The sequence below is a fragment of the Acanthisitta chloris genome, unplaced genomic scaffold, assembly GCF_000695815.1.
Source record: "Acanthisitta chloris isolate BGI_N310 unplaced genomic scaffold, ASM69581v1 scaffold22798, whole genome shotgun sequence".
NCBI classification, from domain to species: Eukaryota; Metazoa; Chordata; class Aves; order Passeriformes; family Acanthisittidae; genus Acanthisitta; species Acanthisitta chloris.
In genome coordinates this window covers 38,137-59,489 of record NW_008686211.1, presented here as the reverse complement: position 1 = coordinate 59,489, position 21,353 = coordinate 38,137, and the positions used below count along the sequence as shown (strand labels likewise).

The following is a 21,353-nucleotide window of genomic DNA, read 5'->3' as shown; positions in this document are numbered from 1 at the left end:
AAGAGAGGTTATGATCATAAAAGATTCCTCAGAGGAGACTTTCAGTAGAAACAGGTGAGTTTATAGGTGTTGGACGTAAGGGACCTTTATCTGACATATTCCTCAAAGAGCCAATGATATGGTCAAGGAGGCCAAGATTTTGTCTGAACCAGCTGTGTGCAGTTATCCCAGAGGAACAAAGGATGAGGGGTGATGGCTGGACCCCAGGTACATCTGGAAAGCCAAGGAGATGAGAGCTTGCTAAAGGGCAGTACTGGCCATGAAATAACATTAGCTGAGGTATGTTTGGGGAAGTTTTTTGAGGAGGGATGTTCAGGATAGCCTTTCGGTAGGTTATGGACCCCACATAGTGCTAAGCTCAGTGTTTGACCTCTGTATAAGAGATTCTGTTGAAGAAAATTAATGAGAATGAATGATACTGCCTGTGGCAGTGAAAGACTGGACACAGAGACCCAGATCAATCAGATGATGATTGTGATGACCAGCTCATGTTCCCCCCACACACACCACAAGAAAAATGAGATGGGCAGCCAGGAAACAAAGTGCCAGCTAATACCCTCTTCCCACATCTCAGTAGGAATGGGAGAGATTTTAGCCTGATTCCACTCAGTTTCTACTATTTATCCCCATTTACAAGAGGAAAAGTCTGACCTTGTTCCTCAGAGAACAGCCAAAGTGAAGGCATGGGTTTTAAGCTGAGGTAGGGGACAGTGTCGCTGGGTTGCTGCCTGTCTGGCATGAGACCAACATTTTTCATTTCACTCAGTCTGACTCAGCCCAACTTTGCCCTAGATGTGAATGCAGGAGAGTATTTGGACCATCACTCCTGGTGGTGCAAGCAGAATTTGTCTCTTCATCTCCAGTGACTCTGTGGCTGTGCTGAGGTGGTTTGAGGACAGAAGGGTTTTTGAAATGAAGGGCAGGAGGTAGAAATCAGGGTGGACATGTCAGGCTCTAAATCTCTGGGTAGAAACTAGCACCCAATCTTTGCATTTGGCCGTTATTTACCTCTTGTTGCTGGGGCTTGGCATGCAAGTGGGTAAACCTGTGATGTAGAGCTTGTGTGTCTCTATGATTGTGGCTGAGAAAGGGAGGCTGGAAGTGGATGTCCTGGCTGAGGATATCTGAAGCTTTGGTGCTTCCTAGTCCCATCTGTTAGTCAATTCCCTTTCTGAACCTCAGATATTTCTCCCATAAGAATTGCATGGGGCTAGTTCTGCTAGCCTTTAACTGTAGTGCTTTGAGATGGAATGATGAAAGACATGGTATAAGAGCTAGGAATTGTGTCATTTGTTTTGTCAAGCAAAACGAAAAGAAAAACAAACCACCAAAGAAAAAGCCAAGGAAATATAGTGATAGATCATACCTCAGCAGATGTAAATCAGCATAGCTCCATTGCCTTCAAAGACCAGGAACAGCTGTTGAGCACAGTTATGTCGCTTTGCACCAGCTGAGGATCTACACTGGACAACTTTAAATATTGAATCTCAATGCTTTTGAGATAGTAAATGGGCAAAAGGAGAAAAGAGATTTGTATCTGATGTTACAGTGGTACAGCTAATGTTCCTGGCTTTAAATGAATTACAATCTGAGAACTGCAAGCTGTAGCATTTTCTCCTGCTGTTTTGGACACTCTCCCATCCCTGTGGTGATTGATGCTGTGCTGGAAAACAAGTATGCAAGGAATTTGTTTGGTATGCTCCAGAGTTCATATGTCTTCATTGTAGGTAGTCCATATTGTGTCACGCCGTCCTTGAAAACCCTGCAAAAGAGCTTACAATTAAATTTGAGACTGTGAAGCTGAAACACAACTGTCAGGTGCCAGATGGCATTTTGGAACAGAAGGATTTATTCTAGTTTACAAACAACAAAGGAAAAACTTTGCTGAGTTCTTGCAAACTCTCTTGCCCAAGGAGACTGTGAGGGTGAAAAGGGAGAGGAACAGCCCACAAAGCACAAGTGCTACACCAGCGAGTCACCTCCCCAGGGGTCAGGGCTCGCCCAGACAGGCTGATGGGTTGGCAGTTCCCCCGATGTACTCTGGGGTTAGGATATTTTCCCTGCGTCTTGAGGTGTGGTTTCAGTGGTTCCTTTTGGTGTATAGCCTAAGAGGAGCCCCAAGCCCACTTTGGCTGTCCTGAACTCACCCCATGTATGCTGAGGTACTGCAGCTGAAACTCCCACAGCATCATTTAGTGCCACTGAGAGCAAAGCACACTTAGCTCCTGTGGAAACCAGGCACTGAGAGGGACAAACCAAGGGGGATACACAGGGCTTCCCCAGCAGTGGTCATGCATGGCTCTGCAGTGAGGAGCAGAGCCACAGGGCTCCCTGGGACACACCAAGCAGCTCCTTTCCACCCCCCGACCCTTGGGCATGGCAGTCTCAGGAAGCATTTCCAAGGTCCAAGTCAATTATGCTGACACAGCTCCCCTGTCAGCAGTTCTCCTTATTTATGCATTTGTCTGTTTTCTTCAGGCATGCAAAACACCATTATCTGCCTCTCCTGTGCCCATCCCTTAGAGAGGCTGTGCCAGGAAAGCGTAGCCAACCCTGTGGAAGCCTCCATGGCCACACTGAGCTGTAGGTCTCCCCTACATGGGTCCTTCTGGTGGTAGCAAAGAGGAGAAAGAGGGATCTCAAGGAACACAGCCAGCCAAAACCCACCTCAGAGGAATTTGAGGGTGGAGTGCTGGTGTGATGCTTCACCAAGGAGCCTTCTAGGATGGTGGTGGTTTACTTTGTTTGGCCATGGTTGAAGCACCAGCTCCTGGGTGTGTCAGTAGAATGATAGGCCATGAGGTTTCCTGTGTGTCTATGCTTATTTCCATTGGGAATGGCTCATATCTGATGAAGTCTGAGCCCCAGGTACACCCCAGCCCTTGCAGATTTTGCTGCAATGTGAAGAAACAGTCACTTAGTGACATGCGGAAAAAGGAGAGAAAGGAAAAAAGTTTTGGAAATCCTTTAATACCCAGAAACTTCACTATGTTCCAGTGACATTTCCTAAGTGATTAAAAAAAAAAAGAATCCCTGAAAAAGATGAGGATCATCAAATCAAAGCAATTTAGCACATCATGACAAGAAAGATTAGCCCTGCCCAATGCTCATCTTGGTTGAAAATGATTTAAATAAAGCTATAAATCTTCTGGAAATTATGCAACATTTGGTGTCAGCTGGAAACTTCTGCCTAGATTTGTGTGTATAAAATTCAAAAATTAAACTCACATTACTTTGTAAGTGACCCATTTGAGACATTCATTTCCATACAGGCAGAGCAGGGAGGCAGGTGCTCATCAGGCACATGAGTGACTTTGTCTGACCTGTTGTCACCACTGCAGCTTCCCTGCCCCGGTCCCATCCTGTGCCCCTCTGCCAGGCAGCTGCAAGCTGGAGCAGGAGGACAGGCCCATGGACAGCTGCTTGTGAGAGGGATTGATGAGTGTGGTCCTTGCTGCCTGGCTTGGCCAGAGCAGGCAGGGGTTAGGAAGCGCCAATGCCACCAAGCTGCTTGGTGTGTCGTGGTCAGCCAAAGCAGCATCAGGCCTGGCTTAAATCCAAAGCCCTGAGCCCCTGGGGTGGGTAACACCACCCCACAGCTGCCAAAGGACTGCTGTTAGGTTTGCAAGATTGATGCCTCCTGTGAATTCTCATCCTAGGGAGGAGAAGAATTTCAGACTTGCTTTAGGACATGAGTTTCAGAACTTCTGCATTTATTAAGCAGAGGAGATTGTGGCAACAGCCGTCTGGCCAGGACTGATTGTCCTTGGTGGCTTTAGATGATTCTTTAACTGAAAGACTGCAGAGAGATGTAATGACTTGTATTGGCCCAACAGAGAAAACTGGAATTAAAAAAACCCAAATTCTAAAAAGCCAAAGCAACCAACCAACAAAAAAGAGACAAGGCCTTTGGATGGGCAAGTCTCAGTGTATGCTCAGAGCTCATTGTTTTTTCTACCTGTCACTACACCTGTTGGTCTAATGTATGGTATAAACCTCTCTGTGAATTGTGACTTGATATTCACCATCATGGCTCTGCCTGTGGTTGAGTCACCATCCCTGGGGTGTAGGTGTGGCATTTGGGGACATGGGCTTGGCAGTGGTGGGTCAATGGTTGAATTCAATGATCTTCGAGATCTTTTCCAACCCAAGTGATTTTATGATTCTGTGATTCTATAGTTGCACTTCTTGAACACATCCTTGCAGTCACAGAACAGAGGCACAGTACTACTACTTTTTCCACTAAGAGCCCTGAGATAAGCTCATTTGGAAGTGCAGCATGCTGCTTAGATGTTAGCTTGTCCCAGCTGTGGGGTTTGATGTTCACACTGGGTAATTTTTTTCTATAAAATGACAACTGAGATGAGACAGAAGATCCTCCAGCCGCTCCCCATGTCCCAGAGAAGAAGCTGCTCAAATATAAGTGTTCCCATGGCCACATATCTGTGTGCCAATACCTGGCTGATCTTTCTTTGCTGAGGGTACAACTGCTGTCTGTGACTGTATCCAGAGATGGTATCTTGGCTTCTTTTTTTTTAATTTATTTGTATTTAATTGACTTTATTATCCTTCCCTGTTGGAGGGCTGCCATTCTGCAGACCATCATTATTTCATTTTAATCAAATGAGCACAGCAAATAGGAAGCTGCTTCTTCAATGCCTACTAAAAGCTGACTCCTTGTAGAGACAGGGTTGGAACAGGTTAATTAAAAAAATAGAAGGAATGAAACTAGATTAATTCACACTTTTTCTCAGTTTTTCAGCTCCAACTGGGTGGTACCAACCTTCTTTTCCAGGGTGTGGGAACAACCACCACCCCAAACAGGTCTCTCAGAACCATCTTGGATCTGTGCCTCACAAAGAGAGAGATGACTGGTGTGCCAGTTTGGGACTGACAGGCAATAACCTGTTTGTTCTCTGTCCCACTTTGCAGCTTGCATGCCTGACGTGGTGGACCAGACACAGAAAAGCACCTGCTATTGACCTGAAAAATTACAAGAGCGAAGAAGCACAGATCAATTCAGTCAATGGAGAGAGTGACTTGGTTGAAAGTGCAGGTTCAGGCGAGAAGGAAGAGGCAGGTAGGGTGATTGTCTGTGAACAAACATGCTCATGTGCATTTGAGTGCACAGCCAGGATCTTGTGAAAGTCCCTAACACTCATGAGAGGACACTTGCTGCATTCACTGGAGTTAGGGCTTGTATTACAAGTACACTGTTGTTCTATAAGGTCCATTCCAACCCCTAAAATTCTATGATTCTATAAGGATGTGACAAATGAAAGTGTCGTGGTTCTTAGTCCTCCTAACATTACTTCATGTTGCAATCTTCTAAATGGCTCAGAAGAGCTGCCATTCTTGACAAAAAAAAAAAAAAAAGAAACCCCACCATTCAGTAAAATGTTTTCCCTCCTCCTTCCTAGAACAAATTGTTTTCCCATGCAAACTGCTCTGGTCCAGTTCTGCCCAAGTTACAGGGTTATTTTAGCACTTCAGGCCTGGACACTCAGTGGTGTGCATGACTCCTTAGATGGATTTAATGGCCACTTAAATCCATTGGAAGGATGGAGGTCTGTGCTGCTGAGATACTGCTTCTCACCCCACTGACACTGGGGCTTTGTGCCATGACACTGCATCTATTTGTTTGTCTCACCCAAATGCTCTTGAGCTTCACTGCTGCAGCCACAACCAAAGCAGCAGCTACCACTAGTGCTATGAAAGTCATGGCAGGCTCTGCAATTTCAACTTTCAGCACAGCAAAGTGGCATCGCTTCCTGCCCTCATCATTGCTAGGAGATAAACCCCTTGTGTATGTGCTAGAGTTGCCTCCTCCAGACCCCTGTGTGGACACTCATGACCAAACTCACCCAGCGATGTTGTTACAATCTGCATCAAAATAGCATCACAGTCTGAAGGGACCATGAGACACTGGAAGCAGATGTGCACTCTGTGGATGTCCTAGGATAAATCTGCAAGCCTCAATTTTCTCATTTACATGATGCCAGTAGTGTCTTTCATCTTCCCTTAGGATACAAGTCATGGTTTAAACTCAGACCTTAAATAGCTGTGTGTCCTACCAAGGGTATTTAATAAGAAGGAAGGCAAAGAATCAAATGTACTGAAAGAGTTATCAGGAGACAGAACAATAGCAGGAGATGCTACATAGGCAAGTTCTTTTCAAAGTGGACAGAGCTTTATTCTGCAAATCTATTAAAAATTGCAGCTTTCAGGTTTAAGTTTAACCTTCAAAGGTTACAGAGCAGAAACTTCAGAATAAAGGCACATACATAAGATTTCTTCAGTCCTTCCTTTTGGTGGTCAGTCCAAAGGGCACTGATGCCAATTACAACCAAACTAAACAAAAGTGAACAACTAAAGAAATCTCTTAATTGGTTTTTCCCAATAGAGTAAGTTTGGGTTTAAGTTGAATGCAGTTATTCAGCATTATTCTTATCAATTCCTAGTTCACTTACCTAGCTCAGATTTTTATAAACAAATGTCTTGGTATTTTGGTAATTAGTAATGATGGGGAAGGAAATGCGAAACACAGCAGTTGACAGTTTAATGAGGTTTGTTTTTTTCTGGGTAACACCTTTTTTCCAAGGCCCTGTGACATTCTGCATTTCAAAAAAAGGTTATATTTGGAAAAACAGCCAGTGAAATACACACAGCACAGGGCTGACAATTAAAACACACACTTCACCCGGCATGTCACATGTGCTAAATAAGCCAGGATATATCAAAATGGACCATCATGCTGTCAGGAATTTTTGAAAGTGGATGGAAGCTGGGTTGGGGAGGAGTGGAAAGAGGTCTGTTAATTAACTAATGAGTGATTGGTATTGCAATCAACTGACTGTAATCAGGCTGTGCTGTACATGGTTGAGGAAGAACTCTCCTTCTCTCTCTTCCTCTCCCCTTTCCTTTTCCCCTTCCCTGCCCCAACATAATCTTACATCTCCTATCCAAGGTGTCTCTCAAGCCCCACTCAAGATTGGTCAATGCACCTTCAAACCAGCAGTTGGAGGGAGGGAAGTCCCAATAGATGTTAACACCCATTTTTTGGTCTGTCTCTCGCAGCACCCAAGCCTCCCTGCTGGAAAATGGTGTATTTGTGGTTCTGTGGTCTGTCCACCAGCCCCACACCCACCCTGTCCCAGGAGGAGAGAGCTGCCCTGGAACGGAAACTCACCAGCATCGAGGAAAAGCCGCTGTGGAGGACTGTTTGCAATGTTAACGCTGTTCTCCTGATGACTATTAATGTCTTCCTGTGGGCATATTTTGGCTGAGGTGGAGCCAGGTAGCATGTGGCTTTGATTTCTCTCACCGTTGTGTCTAAGCTGGAAGCATCAGGTGACAGAGCTCCTGGTGATGGTCCCTAGATCATCCTTTCCTGGAGGCACCACTTGCTGGGAATGACTGCAGGGCTCAGTTTCTCCATAAGGTGTGACCAAGACTCGACATTGGTCACACCTGGGATGCAGGGGGTGTGTGGGATAACATGTGGGCCAAGTCAGGAGGTCTGGGGTCAATTTTAAAGGTGCAGAGCTGAGCCCAGCAAGGAGCAAAGGCTTTGAAAAGCCCAGCTGTGGCAGGGCTGGGTCCTCCCTCAGGGCTGACTTTGCCCTGCTGCACTTGGGGGAAGGACTTTTGAAGGACTCCTGGCTTGCACTGGTGTGGGGAAAGAGACTTAAATACTGCCTGCATTTTGTTTTCCTTTGACCGAAATTCAGATGGGGTCAGTGAGAGACCATCAGATAAGCTCAGCAGTGAAAACCTTGGCTCCCACAGCCACCCCAGGACCTTTGTTGAACTCCTTCCACCCCATCCCTCCCACCTCATTGGCATAAGAAGTGAGAACAAGGGTCTTTTTTCTGCTTCCCAAGCCCCTCCAGCCTGCCCACTCTGCTGTGTGACAGTGGGTCTTACAACAGCCTGTGTTTACTCATTGGGTTGATGCTGCCCCTTAACAGCATTGCCAGCAATAAAGGTGCCTTAGTAACCAAGCCAATCCTGACTTTGGGTTATTGTGGTGATAAATCCTGCACTGACGCACAAAGGGCTCCCTGGGACCACGGTGACCTGCCTGTGTCAGAGAAAGAAATATCCTTCCTTGGGCCATGTCCAGGGCCTCACTTTATTGAGCAAGTTCGGGTTTCTCTGACCCATCTCAGTGCCATCATGTAATGTGGCACAGCCATAATCTTTTAAACCACAAAGAGACAGCAGTGCCCACTGTTAATATATGTGCCTGGTGGTTATGATGCTCACCTGGAGAAGGCTAAAAATGCCCACAGGGATGTGACCCTTCACTTCAGCATCCAAAGGGCATATCCAAGTCACCAGGTGTGGGCTGGGTGGGGAGGTGAGGGCATGCAGTGAAGAAGAACACCATAAGGATGAAGAAAATGGGTTATGATTCAGCAAGGAGAGGAGAAACAAGGTTCTGTGCCCACCTGGCACAGGAAACCCAGGACATGGTTCCTCTGCTCATCCTCAGTTTGAATGGAGGAGAGTAAATCAGCTGTGCAGGATGGGGTCTGTGCTGGCCTCATGCAGGTTAGTACAAGCATTTGCTTTTTCTGAGAGGAAAAAGTAGATTTCCTTTGAACAAGAGAGATCTCAGCCCCATCAGTTGCCTGTCCATCCCCATGGGACGAGGCACACGATGCAGAGCTTACCTTGCCTTTCCACTATTCTGTTTCAAGCAGGTGGTGTCCATAACAGAGGGTCCCTCAAAACAGTTAGAGGACATCAAGTTACCAGCCATGATTAATAACTGGTAAATGTCTAATAGTAACAGGCACATTTTTAGTGTATTTAGAAATACCAGGATCTTGCCTCCTTGCCGAGAGCCACGAGGTGCCAAGTGCTCCTGAGCCACAGAGACCCTTGACAGCACTTAGCTCCATGGCTTTAGTGACTATTTTGGACCACACATCTGCTAAAACCATGGGGAAAGCAACACAGAGGAGGATGAGGAATACTGGGGCAGTTTTTTAAACATTTATTATTTAAACATCTTTTCCCCTAAGAAAAAGTCAGTTTTCAGAGAATAGAATGGAATTTTACTAAGCCTTTTTTGCTTGTTTGTTTTTTAATGACACAAATGTTTTTGATCTTTGGTTATATGGTGCTGATGTCTTCCCCTCCCCATCTCACCCCATGGACCCTGGAAGATGACATTTCCTATAAAATGTTGATGTCTATGTCAGTTAAACAAAGCAATGTGCTCTGAGAGCTGTGACTGCATCTCTGAGCTTGGCCCCGAGAAGGAATGGAGACATCCTCACTGCCAGATGCAGCCAGCTGTGCGCCCCACAGCAGGAACACATTTCATTGGTAAATTTATTTGACTTGCTACTCTGCTTTGAACCACTGAAGTGAAACAAAAGGAAAAAAATGAATGATTGGGGAGGGGGTGTCTGAAATGCTTTATTGAAATAAACCAAAGTTCTCTCACAACATCTTGACTTTCCTTGTATTTTCTAGGAAAACAACCTAATTAGCTGAAAAAAAAATTAAAACCAAATCAAAAAGAGATTATATTTTTCCTCCTGGTTGATGTTCCTGGTTCAGTCCCTCTGCTCTTTCCTCCTTGTCTCCTACACTGATTCACTCTGCCTATGTCCACGTGTGCTGAGTGAAAGCATATGGCAAACTCCAGGTGCTGCAGCCCAAACTGCTCTGTGCCAGGAGCTGCTTCTCCCCCAGCATGGCTCAGCCCACCCTGCGAGGACAGAGCTCCTGAGGGAACATGGCTCATCTGCCAATACAGCTACCCATAGATCCAAAAAGCAAGGAATGAGCAAATACATGGGGTCTGGAAGAATATTTAGCAGTGACATGGGGAAATGCACGCTGGAAGGCAGAGCCAGCAGCACAGGACTTTGGCGACGACAGATCCATCCAGCGGCGGGTGCAGCATGGCCTTGGCATCAGGGTCCTGGGGAGCCCCTCCTGGGGAGCAGCCTGTCATCACCCAGGAGCACTGTGCAGCCTGGCTCCTCACAGCACGTGATGAATTGCAGTATCCTAACGAGAACACATCACTTTCAGGGCTGTAACCAATATACAAGTCCATTGGCAGCAGATGTTATTAATGATGCCAATACATATTTTCTTATTAATCTTCTATACTAGGCTTGTGTCTATCTGCAAATGATTATCATTCATTTTCCTGACAAATCTATCAAGATCATTTATTACTGTTCGGCAAAGGATCTTCTTTTAAACAAAGATTAATAACATTGCATTTTATCTGGCTGGCTGAGCCAAAGGAAATGAAATTAACAATGAACCCTACAAACATGTCATCACTTTAATTTACCGGAAAATATTTTAAAATGTTATTTAAAAGAATATACGCTATGGTGGGCACAGTTTATTACAAAGAAATGAAACCACATTGCATTTTAGCAGAGTGGAGAGTAAGCAAACAGGGCACTGTGTTTTCTCTGGTTCCTCACACTTGAGTTCTGGGACAAAGGAGGGAGCAGCACCCACAACCTTTTTGGTATGCACAGATGGGCACCTGCCCAGGTGAATTGCACCTGGAAGTTGCTGTTTCTTGGTTAAAGTGGGTCCTAACCAGGATGACAAGCTCTCATCCATGCGGGAAGAACTGGCCTCCCTGGCATTCCTACAGGGGGGAATCTCACCAGGGTAAAGCTTGTGGTGATCTGAGGGAGAGGAGTGCACATGTGAGCTGACAGGGTGCCAGCACCCTTTGGTAGTTTGGAACCCTAGGATGAAAAGAAACAAACACACTAAATGCACATGGTTTAGATTCCTTTCCTCTGCACTCTCTTCTTGCTTTCCCTTCCCTTCATTAGAGTGAAAAAACCCCAACTCAAATCCAACAACCCTTGATTAAAAAAACCCCAACAACAACAATAATAATAATTAGCATTTAAAAATTGTTTATTTAAAAAAGATATTTAAAAGAACCTATCAGACCCCCCTCCGCCATACACACACACACTTTTACTGCAGATAGTAATGAAAAACTGAATTATCAGCTTTGCTTTTGCATTGTTTTGTTTATACCCATGAACTTCTGTTTTGAGCCCTGTTTTTGTCTCCACAGGACCTTCCCTGGCTCTGGGCTGTGTCACCTCTGGCAATTGGAATCCCACCACTTTCCTCCATAGCCTTATGCCTGGAAGGTGTTTCCCACTCCCCAACACCATGGCTCACTTATCCATTTCTCAGTGCCCAGTACTTCCAGCTCCAGCAAATTACTCCTTTACCTTGCTGTGAGGAGAAGGAGAAGGTTGCTTAACACAATTTTGAATTACATAGTCAAGAAGTGTTACACCTACAGATAATAAAGTCAGCTTCCTACCTTCATTGGATTAATTTTATCGCACCCAGATACCGGGTTGGGAGCAATGTTTTTAAACCCCAGACAAAGGAAATAACCCAGCTAACCTCATGCTGGAGCAGTGTCAAAATGCTGACATATCAGCAAGAGGATTTTCGAGAGCGTTTGTGCATCCCCACGGAGCAGCAAAAGCACAGGCACTAAACTGGCTGGTATTTAACCACACATTTCATTGCTACATAACAAAGTCTTCTGGATTTGTTTTTTAATTAAAAAGAAAAGTCATCGATGTAGCCTAGGTCTTGAAAAAATTATGACAAATAAGAAAAGCCTAAATATACCCCAAAGCAGGGTTTGGCTTGTCTGCAGATTAAAAGGTAATGAGTTAATAAGAGAAGCAGCTTGGCCCTCTGTTTAAGCTGGAGTTGTATCTCCTGTGACTTTGGGGACACTTTGTAGCTGGCTGTGAAAGCTCAGGCTGCACATGTCCAGGCCATATATACCAAAGCAGGATCAGACTCCAAGCTTCTAAAAGGTCTAATCTGCTGCTTTGACCTAGCCTTTACTGGTAGAATTTGTGATTTTTACTGAGCAATAACCACAATGCAGATGGCAGAACATCCCTGCTTATTTCCTTATCAAATTACCAGCTTAGCCACATTCCTTTTAGCATCGTTGTCAATCCTGGTAAAAAGACTGCAAGCTAAGAACAAACCAGTTTCTTGCTAAGGTGCCCTAAAAGCTAAACACTCATTACATGAAAAAAAGAGAAAGATCTACACCTTACCTTATTTCTAGTGTAACTGCATTTTGCCCCAGCTTTCAGCTGCTGGATTTCATCAAGCCTCTTCTGTTCATGAAGCAGTTGTCTGTTATGAACTTACACCACACAAATAAAAATCACAGACAGTGCATGCAGAGAAACAGGGCTTCATAATCAGGGAAAGGCAAAAAAGGGCATGAAGCCAAAAGGAAGTGGCAAAGGACAGTCCTGTGTATACATTTCATGAGGTACCGTTATTTGCCCCATTTCAGACTAATACCAGTGTAATGTGGGAAGTTTCATGCAACCTTGGGGATTCCCCAAAGCCAAGCATGAACAGATTTTCTTTTATTTACCTCCAAGAGTAAGAGCAATGTACAGCATGTTGCGAGGGTGACACAAGGAGGAATAGATGAAAGTGATCTTTTTTTCAGCACAGGTAAAATGTTGGTGTCACAGCAATTTGAGAATTTTGTACAACCTCCTCAATACTGTTTTGCTGCAGTGGTGATGAAGGCAGCCTCTGAGACTGCAAGGAAACCTCACTGCCTGTTCCTGAGAGAACTGAAAGATGACAACGTTCTCATCTCCACCTTCTCCCCAGTGGAGATAGCAAATCCACTGGGAAGACCAAAATACTGATGTCCTTGTTGGAGAAATGCTTGAGGAGGAGTTTTTGTCGGCGTTGCCCGTCATGGCCCCAACATCATGCACACAACACTGCTTTTTCCTTTGAGGGGAGGAGGGAGGTCTGTGGACATCCAATGGCTCTTTAATTCCTGACCTGAGATCCCATATCTTACCTGAAGCCATCTTCGTGCCTTCCTTTCATCTCAAACTCAACTTTCAACACCTCTGTGTGTCCATCTCCATGACAGCACATGGGGGATGTGATTAAGCATGTGCCATCTGGCCACAGCCTGGCATTGAGGTATCGATGTGCCATTCCAGCACAGCCCAAGATTTCACCAGCAAGAGCTGAAACACCATGCAGTGCAGTATTACAGATCAGCTGTCCAAGCAGGACCAGATGGTACCACAATGCCAAGGGCAACAAACAGTTAAGTTGTCAGACCCTGGACCAAAGCTGGAGCTGACTTTGGTCCAGGGTCTGACAACTTAACTGTTTGTTGCCCTTGGCATTGTGGTACCATCTGGTCCATTTCTGTGCATGATTCCCAGGAACAAGCTGTCCCAAAAGACACTGCACAAAGGCTCCTGGAGAGGGCACTTGAACCCCTTGAGCCACAGGCTGTCCCTGAGGTGTCCCTGTGCCACAAGAGCTGAGTGCATACAAGCATGTAACAGTACACACGCGTGTGCAAAACGTAAGAGCAACGGCACACGCCACATCGTTACTGCTCTGAGGTTTCTCTGCTAGACTGGAATCAGGCTGGGTTGACAGCACACAGGATTGGATTAGGTACTGGGATGGAGATCATCAGGGATGATTCCTCTACCCACTCTCTGGTTTAGACTAACTCAGCAAGCTTCATTTCTGAGTGTGTGTGGGAAGGACCAGCGTAGCCATCTTAAGAAACCCATAATTATTGCTGCATTTGTTGAAAACAGAAATGCTGTTCAGAACGTTCAGCCGTGACTCGCTCCTGGAGCTTCCACAAAAGCAGCATTCAGTTTAATATGTGAGACTCATAACCAGCTCATGCAGTGCAATAGTTCACTTCAGTGTGAAGCAAAAAAAATTCTGCTGTAAGCACAGGCAAGGAGCAGTGTCAATTTTTCATTAACCTACAGCCACTGTCTCTGTAGACTTACAGCTATAAGTAAGATTACAGTTATAATTTCTTCTGGTCCCTAAGGGGAGGGAAAAACTTCTCAAAACTTTTAAGGTCATTAAAAAAATCCACCTTTAAATTGGAGGTAGTTTCAGTTTACTTTCATATTTCAAAATCAAATCTTAGCTTCAGCCTCACATCAAAGCAGAAATGTCAGTCGCTTTGTTTCTACATCTTCTGTGAAAGAAGTTCCAGCTTATACATGAGCTGAATGCCAAGTAAATAGATTTTCCTGGGGAACAAAGGCAGCTTTTTTTGTTTGTTTTAAACATATGTAAATAGACTCCCAGGAGCTGAGCTGCCTGTCACTTCAACCAGGTTTACACTCATGTCACTCCAGCTGGTTATTTCTGACTGACCTCAGGTCAAGACTGCAGAAGTTTCCCTCCCCACTCCTTCACGCAGTCAGATCAGGCAGCCACTCATGCCCTTTCCCTCCAGCCTCATACCTCAGCAAAAGGCAAACAGATTAATATGGATTCCTTTCTTGCTAGTTTCTTATTTTTCCATGTATGTTTGTTTGTTTTTAAGCTCTAGTCACAGAATCACAAAAATACTTTGGTCCTCTGACTACTTTGGTCCCCAGTCACAGCAACCAAGGCACTTCTGGAATCTCTTGGCAGACCAGACCAACCCCTGGCTACCACCAGGGACCAGTCAGGGCTGTGCCTACACACCAGCTGTGTATTAAGGGCTGATGGTACCTACTGGTTCACGGTCAAGATTAGAGGGGGGAGGAACGAAACAGGTATGGACTGGTAAAAAAAATGACTTTTTGTTGTGTTCTTTTTTTTTTTAACAGGAGGTTACCATCAGTCTTGAGATTTCTCTTACCAGTACTTACAGAGTGGAGAGTTAGGTTCCACAAAGCCAGAAGCCACCAAAGAGGCGTATGATCCCTTCACATGCCCATCTAGTACTCGTGTTTTTTTAAAATTTAAAACAGCAGATCGATGCAAAATTGAGCACTTAATGCTTGTCATTTCCAAATGGCTTGGTTTATATCTCAATCTCAGCAGTTGTTTCGGGTGCAATACTGGGTAACACCAAGGGATGCATCACTTTATTGGCTCTGCATAAGCCACAATTAAGGAAAATCCTCAAGTACACAAGAAACCTCAATTTTGATTGGCCAAGTTACCACAACTTATTGATAATTCAAATCACTCGAGTATTATTCAGTGTTTTCTTCTCCCTGCTTTTTTTATCTCTTGACAAGTTTACAAAGAAAAGAATGGAGCTGAGCTGAGCTGCATTACATCCAATATGCTGCCTACACAAACGCCAGAGAAGCTAAATGAACCCCAGAACATATGGCACTCTGCTGACAGAGCTCTGAAACTGGTTCTGCATGAGCAACAAGGAACATCTTGAAACGCACAAGACATATGTGTTTTAGGAAGAAGATTGAAGTGTTTCATAATAAAACAGGACAAAGTGAAATACAAGTGCTGTATAAAATTTTAATTAAAAACTGGTTTTACCCCTCAACGTGAATATACAATATGTTTCCCAGATGGATTTCATATTTAAGTATTATCCAAACCAAAAACATAAATGAGACAAATAAAGCCTTCAAAAATGGCACAGAGGCTAAAATGTATGTAAACACTAGATGACTGTGGTGAAAACAAGGCAGGCAGAGAAAGCAACCTCTTAGCAAGTGTTTACTACTGGAGTACTGAATGAAACAGTTCCTACATTATAATCTGAGTAACAACACAATTAGCTACACATTCAAAAAAATCAAGTCAGTGCAGCAATACAAATACAAGCATTAGAATTCACCACCATTCAGTGATGTAAACGGTGTTTTTGTTACTTCTAGGTTTCACAGGTTATTTGCTACACTGATAATTCATGGTATAGAGATGTATAATTCATGTCATGCCATGCATCAAACACTCTCAGTCTCTCCTGCTCTCAGCTTCCCACCCCACTCTGTGTGAAGCTCTGTTCATTCCATGGCATCGGCTCTACAGGGTTACGCAAATGCCTGGGCAGGGAACAAAATTTTTATGTTATTTCCTCAGGATCAGTAAATTCTTATGAACCAAGGGGGATGTTGTTTTGCAACAGCAAACGCCTCTCCCTGAAGAGGTGACAAGGCGGCTCAGATCACCACTTCTCAGGCTGCAGAGAGTTCTCTGCTAGGTCAGAAGCAATCACCCAGAATTGAAGGGAAATACACATGAAGAAAAACCACAATCTCCACATAGATCAAGCAAAGAGAAAGATTACAGTTCCTTTATGTTGCCATCCAGACAAATTATCACCACACTTCAGAGAATTTCTCACTGAAGACAAACTGGGAACAAACTGCATGTCTTTGCCAAGCCAACACTGCTAACAAAAGGAGCTACAGCCACATCTTTTATGGGCTTTGGTTGATGATGTTTTGAATTCCACTGGGAAAGCAGCAGAAACCAATGCAATCAAGGGGGCTTGTGCTTAATAGTTCACTGTGTAATAGGAACAGGAATATTAGGTTCTCTCCATCGCCTCCCACAACACTGGTTTATCTGTTGAAACTGAAAGGAACTGGGCAAAGACCTGTTCTCTGTTGCTACCAGAGACCATCACCTAAGCCAGATACCCCTTTGGCCAGTGAGGCAGCTCATCAAGATCAGCCACAGAAGTGCTGTTCTCTCTTAGCTTCGACTGTTTTCACTGGAACCAAGGGGCTAAGTTTCATTGATTTGAGAGTTCCCTCAAAATCCTTGATTACTAAACAAATCCCTTAAGATATTCTCAGCATCCTGATAATGATCGTTCCACAACCACTGAAGTAATTAACACCTGTGACCCAGAGATTCCACATTACCAGCTTTATATAGTAAGGGACCACTGCTAAGAGGCTTAGAGTTTTGTTGCATAGTTCAGTGTTTCAGAAAACATTATGAAAAGCAGAATTATACACTACATTATTCCCCAACCACACTGAAAAGGCAGAGATTCCTTCCAGCTTACTTCTCTGACAAACCTATAGCACACCACACAAACTTTCCCACTGCTACACTGCTCACACCATTGCACCCCTTGCTCCTGGGGAGAGGATGAGAATAAACTGTGAGAGATGTTAACAGTGCTGGTTAGTACACATAGCAAACAGGACTAAGATCTCAAGATGGAAAAAATGTAATTTATATTTTTTTAAAAAGAAAGATATCTTGTGAGCAATCAGTACGAGTATGATGAACTCAGATCATGCAGAAGAGAGAAGCTGAGCAAGATAGCAACTGTAAAGATTAGCTCCTAAAAGCACATGTAGAGAGCAGTTCATTATCATTTCCAGCCCTCTCTGATCAAGATAGAAATCTATTAAATCTGATTAAGACTTGTTTAATAATTGTCTGATTAAAACATAATAAACCTGGGAAAATTAAAATAAAGCCTTTTTAGTAACCTGGAGATGAGATGGGACTCTTCAGCCAGGCTTCCACAAAATAATTTCTTTAACATGCACCTCAGGATCCCAAAGCACTTCAGTCATTTAATTAAGCTTCAACAGAGCACAAACTCCCCATTTTACAGCTGAGGTAACAATGAAAGGGAGTTTATAAAAGACTATTTAATTCTGAAGAGAGCTAACTGTTCTGTTACTTTACCCCAAAAATAGATTCCCAACACCTATAGGAGAATTTCCTCCTCCTCTCATCATTCTGGAAGCCTCTGAAGTGATAGTAAAATTCAAACATGTGACGTACAACCTAAAGAAAGCTCTCATCACTTCCCAAGCTCCTCAGATTTGGAGTATAAACACTGCTGCCCATGTCTCTTACAAAGCTGCTCCTCCCTGTTCCCATTACTCCAGCTGTCCCTATGCCTCTTGGCCCCAGTAGACCAATTTAAGCTTCCCTTCTTCTAAGCTGAAAACTTAGATAACGCAAATCATTACAGAGTTTGACATTTTTGCCTTTAATCCACAACAGGTCAATGACTGATTTCCAAAGCAACTACTACCCAGCAAAGGATTTGCATTTCTACTGAACACAGGCAAGTAGTTCATCTAAAGCCACCCCAAGATCCTAAACTATACCAAGTTATTCATAGGAGAGAAGGAAGGGAGCAAGTAGGAAGCAGATTCTGACTTACTAAAATGAAAGTGATTAAAACATTGACTGCACCACTGGGTGCTGAAGAGCATTCGGTGAGAAATACTCATGGGTTATAATAACTTGGGGAGGGCAAGAGAAGACATAGACTCTACAGAAAAACACTAATCGCTCTTAATCTAGCCCATTATTTCTAGATTTGAGTAGGCAGCTTTCCTTTAGGAGGCAAAATGACGGTGGTGGAATTATGCCATCCCACTGTCACTGACAACTTTGTGGATGGCAAAAGATAAGGAATGAGCATAGAAAATGCTATTTAAAGCTCCACTCAGGAACCTAGAAATTTGCATTTGATAGAAAGGATTTAAATTGTATTAGAAGGCAAGGTGCACTAAACAATTACAGTTTATTACTGTGTTGGTTCACTGCCTGAACCTATACTTATCACAGGCTGCAGTGGCAGAGGAGCAGCCACGCTCGGTGCACTCGAGCTGTGTGAGTACTAATGGCAGGGTTAGCTCAGCAAACAGGGAAGGGGCCAAATGCTTCTGAAAACAAAGTGGCTTGCAGATTTTATGGGCAGACTGGAGTAATTTGGGTCTTAAGTCACATTTCAGAGAAAAGTTTTCCATTAACCAAACTGGATTTCCAGCACAGTGCTTGGAAGAGAACACTCTTTGCTGCATCACGGCATATAAGCTGTGGAATGACACTGACCCAAGAGAGAAACATATCCTGCAGCAGCTGATTCAGAAAGACATTAGACACACCATCTCCCCTCACAGCTGGAGCAGGGCCAAGGACACTCAGAGTCTATCTGCTTCATTTGTTGTTATGCTGCATAAGAGGGATACACTGAGAATATTCATACTGGTCAAAATTAAATAGATGACATTTTTTTCTCCCATCCAGTCTGCACCTTTGATGAAGAATTTTCAGCTTTGATAAAAACTGAAGGTTGCCATATTACCATATGCTTCTTTTCTTTAACTAGGGGAATTAGATTACACCCCAGCCACTCCTCTGGACCCTTTGAAAACACTACCCTGCTTTCCATAGCGGACTCCAACCTTTCTCATCCCTTCCTCGTGTCTTGAATTCATAGCAACTTGTGTCCTTACTCATCCATACAAAAAGACCCCACAACAAAAACTCAGCGTTCAGGCCTTCTTACACATTGAACAAACAGGGACTAAAATCTGCTGGATTGCTGGGGAGGGAAAAATGAAACAGGTTTTCTATGTCACAGAATGAGATTAGGCCAAAAGGGAGCAGCAAATCTTCAGAAGACTTTTACTTAGCTGTGACAATGGGGAGGGAATACACAGAGAATATTGAATAAAAACTGCAGGATACCATGAGAACAACACTAAATCTTATGGCTCAAACACTACCAGGAAACGGTAACAACTTTGAAATTTCAATAGATTAATTTTAAAGCAAAAGCTAGGAAAATGCCTCTCAGAATCTGCCCTGCCTATTTAGGAAACATTCCAATACACCTGCTCTCCTGAACAACAATGAAACTCTTCCTACATGAGGTCACACGAACAGGCAAGGAATGCCAGGTACTGATAGCACAACACTCTATGGCCACCATGCCTTCAGGGGCACAGCTCAGGGAAGTTTTACTTTTCACTTCTGCAAAAAAGTGTCCTGCTACTTCATAGAGTGACTCAACACTTCTCCGTAGCATAGGACTGTGCAACTAATGCCCTTTGAAAGCACTAATGTGCTAAGTGGCATCAGGGACAGGAAGTTATCAGTGTTAATCCACTTCAACTGGTTTAACAGTTACAAGGAATAGAACCGTCTATATGCAAGACACTTCCTCTGAGAGTCCCCTTGCCTGAAACAGAAGCACACAGCCTTTCAACGTGCTTTCCCACCAGCATAATTGCTCACCAACTGCTTTCTCAAATCAATTATGTTGTCTCAGCATTAAAGGATGGAAGGCAGAGTAGACCAACTTTTTGTTTAGCTAGGCATGCTGGCAGGTTACAGTCATATGTTCTGCCATCTGTACTGCTAGCTTTATCCTTTATCCAATCATAACAGGTAAAATGGCATTGCTGTAACTGAATCTGTTCACTCAGACAGGGAAGGAGCCAGAACAGGCATTTGTTTTTTCCCACAATTCTGAAAGGAAGCAGGAGATGGACACTCTTGCCCTTTTAAAACATTCTGCTTTTCAATAGATGGGCAATTTGCCCTGGTCTGCTAATGTGGGATCTGCTCAATGCAAGGCTGAAAAGGTTCCATCCCCGGGGAAAGCATCGAACTGCTGATGAACATTTGGTGGCCTTTAGCAAAAATGAAGTGATTTCTGCCAAGAGGATCCCAGCAGACTGGGAAGGACAGGCTCCAAATTAGGTGGGATTGTGATGCAGGAATTTCAGAAGGCCTGTACAGAACACAAGGAGCTTGCTGACTAGCTGTAGTCTTTCCCCCTGCACATTCCTTTCTTATTCCTATTCTTTAAAATTATGAGTATATTGGCAAATGTCATGGTTGCATTCAGGAGAACCTGGAAGCTTTCAAATGCAATGGGCGTGTGAAGATGACCTTTCATCTGACACAAAGGCTGCTGGGCTGGGCGGGTTTCTTTTAAAATTTCACAGTATTAGAACATTTGTGACTAAAGGTGCTTGAAACTGCTTCAAAAAATGTCTATAGGTCAGTCCCAGAGTTTTAGCCCTTCTCAAAAATAAACAAACAAAGACAATTTTCTAGTAGACAATTCCCTTTGCCCCAGATGGGATGTTTTTAAATCAACATTCACATTCACCTTCCCCTTTAGATGCCCCCTCTGACTGCTAGGACATATTGCTTCTTCAGCCAATTCTGTTTATGTTACTAAATAGCTTTAATTATTTAATAAGAACTGGCTGCAGCTGAAGCCTGAGTCGATGTCAGACAGGAATGGCCAGCAGACCTATTAGTCTTGAAATGACTCTATTTTCATAGTCTCAAAGGAGCAACACCACCTTGCCTAACTGTGGAGGGACTTAGCTGCTGTTGGGTTCTTTTGTTTCTCTCCTTTTTTTGTTGGGGGAGGGGGAATGTTAATAGTTTTCTTTTGGCAACCCAGGCCAAAAGGCCCAACCCCATTTGTCCAAAACCTTACCCAACCATAATGCTACTTTAAAAACAGGATACAAGTATTTGTTACATAAAAATTGGTTCAGTTAAAAATATGAACACTATACTAGCTGCTGTTGGGTTCTTTTGTTTCTCTCCTTTTTTTGTTGGGGGAGGGGGAATGTTAATAGTTTTCTTTTGGCAACCCAGGCCAAAAGGCCCAACCCCATTTGTCCAAAACCTTACCCAACCATAATGCTACTTTAAAAACAGGATACAAGTATTTGTTACATAAAAATTGGTTCAGTTAAAAATATGAACACTATACTTTTTCA

The 21,353-nt window shown here is 43.8% G+C and overlaps 1 protein-coding gene across 1 annotated transcript in view; it reads left to right on the top strand.

Annotated features, from left to right (window-relative positions):
• Window positions 1-7,286, top strand: part of SLC5A9 (solute carrier family 5 (sodium/sugar cotransporter), member 9) — a 22,781-nt gene extending 15,495 nt beyond the window's left edge. Inside the window, exons 13-14 of the mRNA XM_009080015.1 lie at window positions 4,933-5,080; window positions 7,078-7,286. Coding sequence (XP_009078263.1) covers window positions 4,933-5,080; window positions 7,078-7,286 — 357 coding nt within the window. The remainder of the gene's footprint in view (window positions 1-4,932; window positions 5,081-7,077) is intronic.
• Window positions 7,287-21,353: the final 14,067 nt, after the last annotated feature.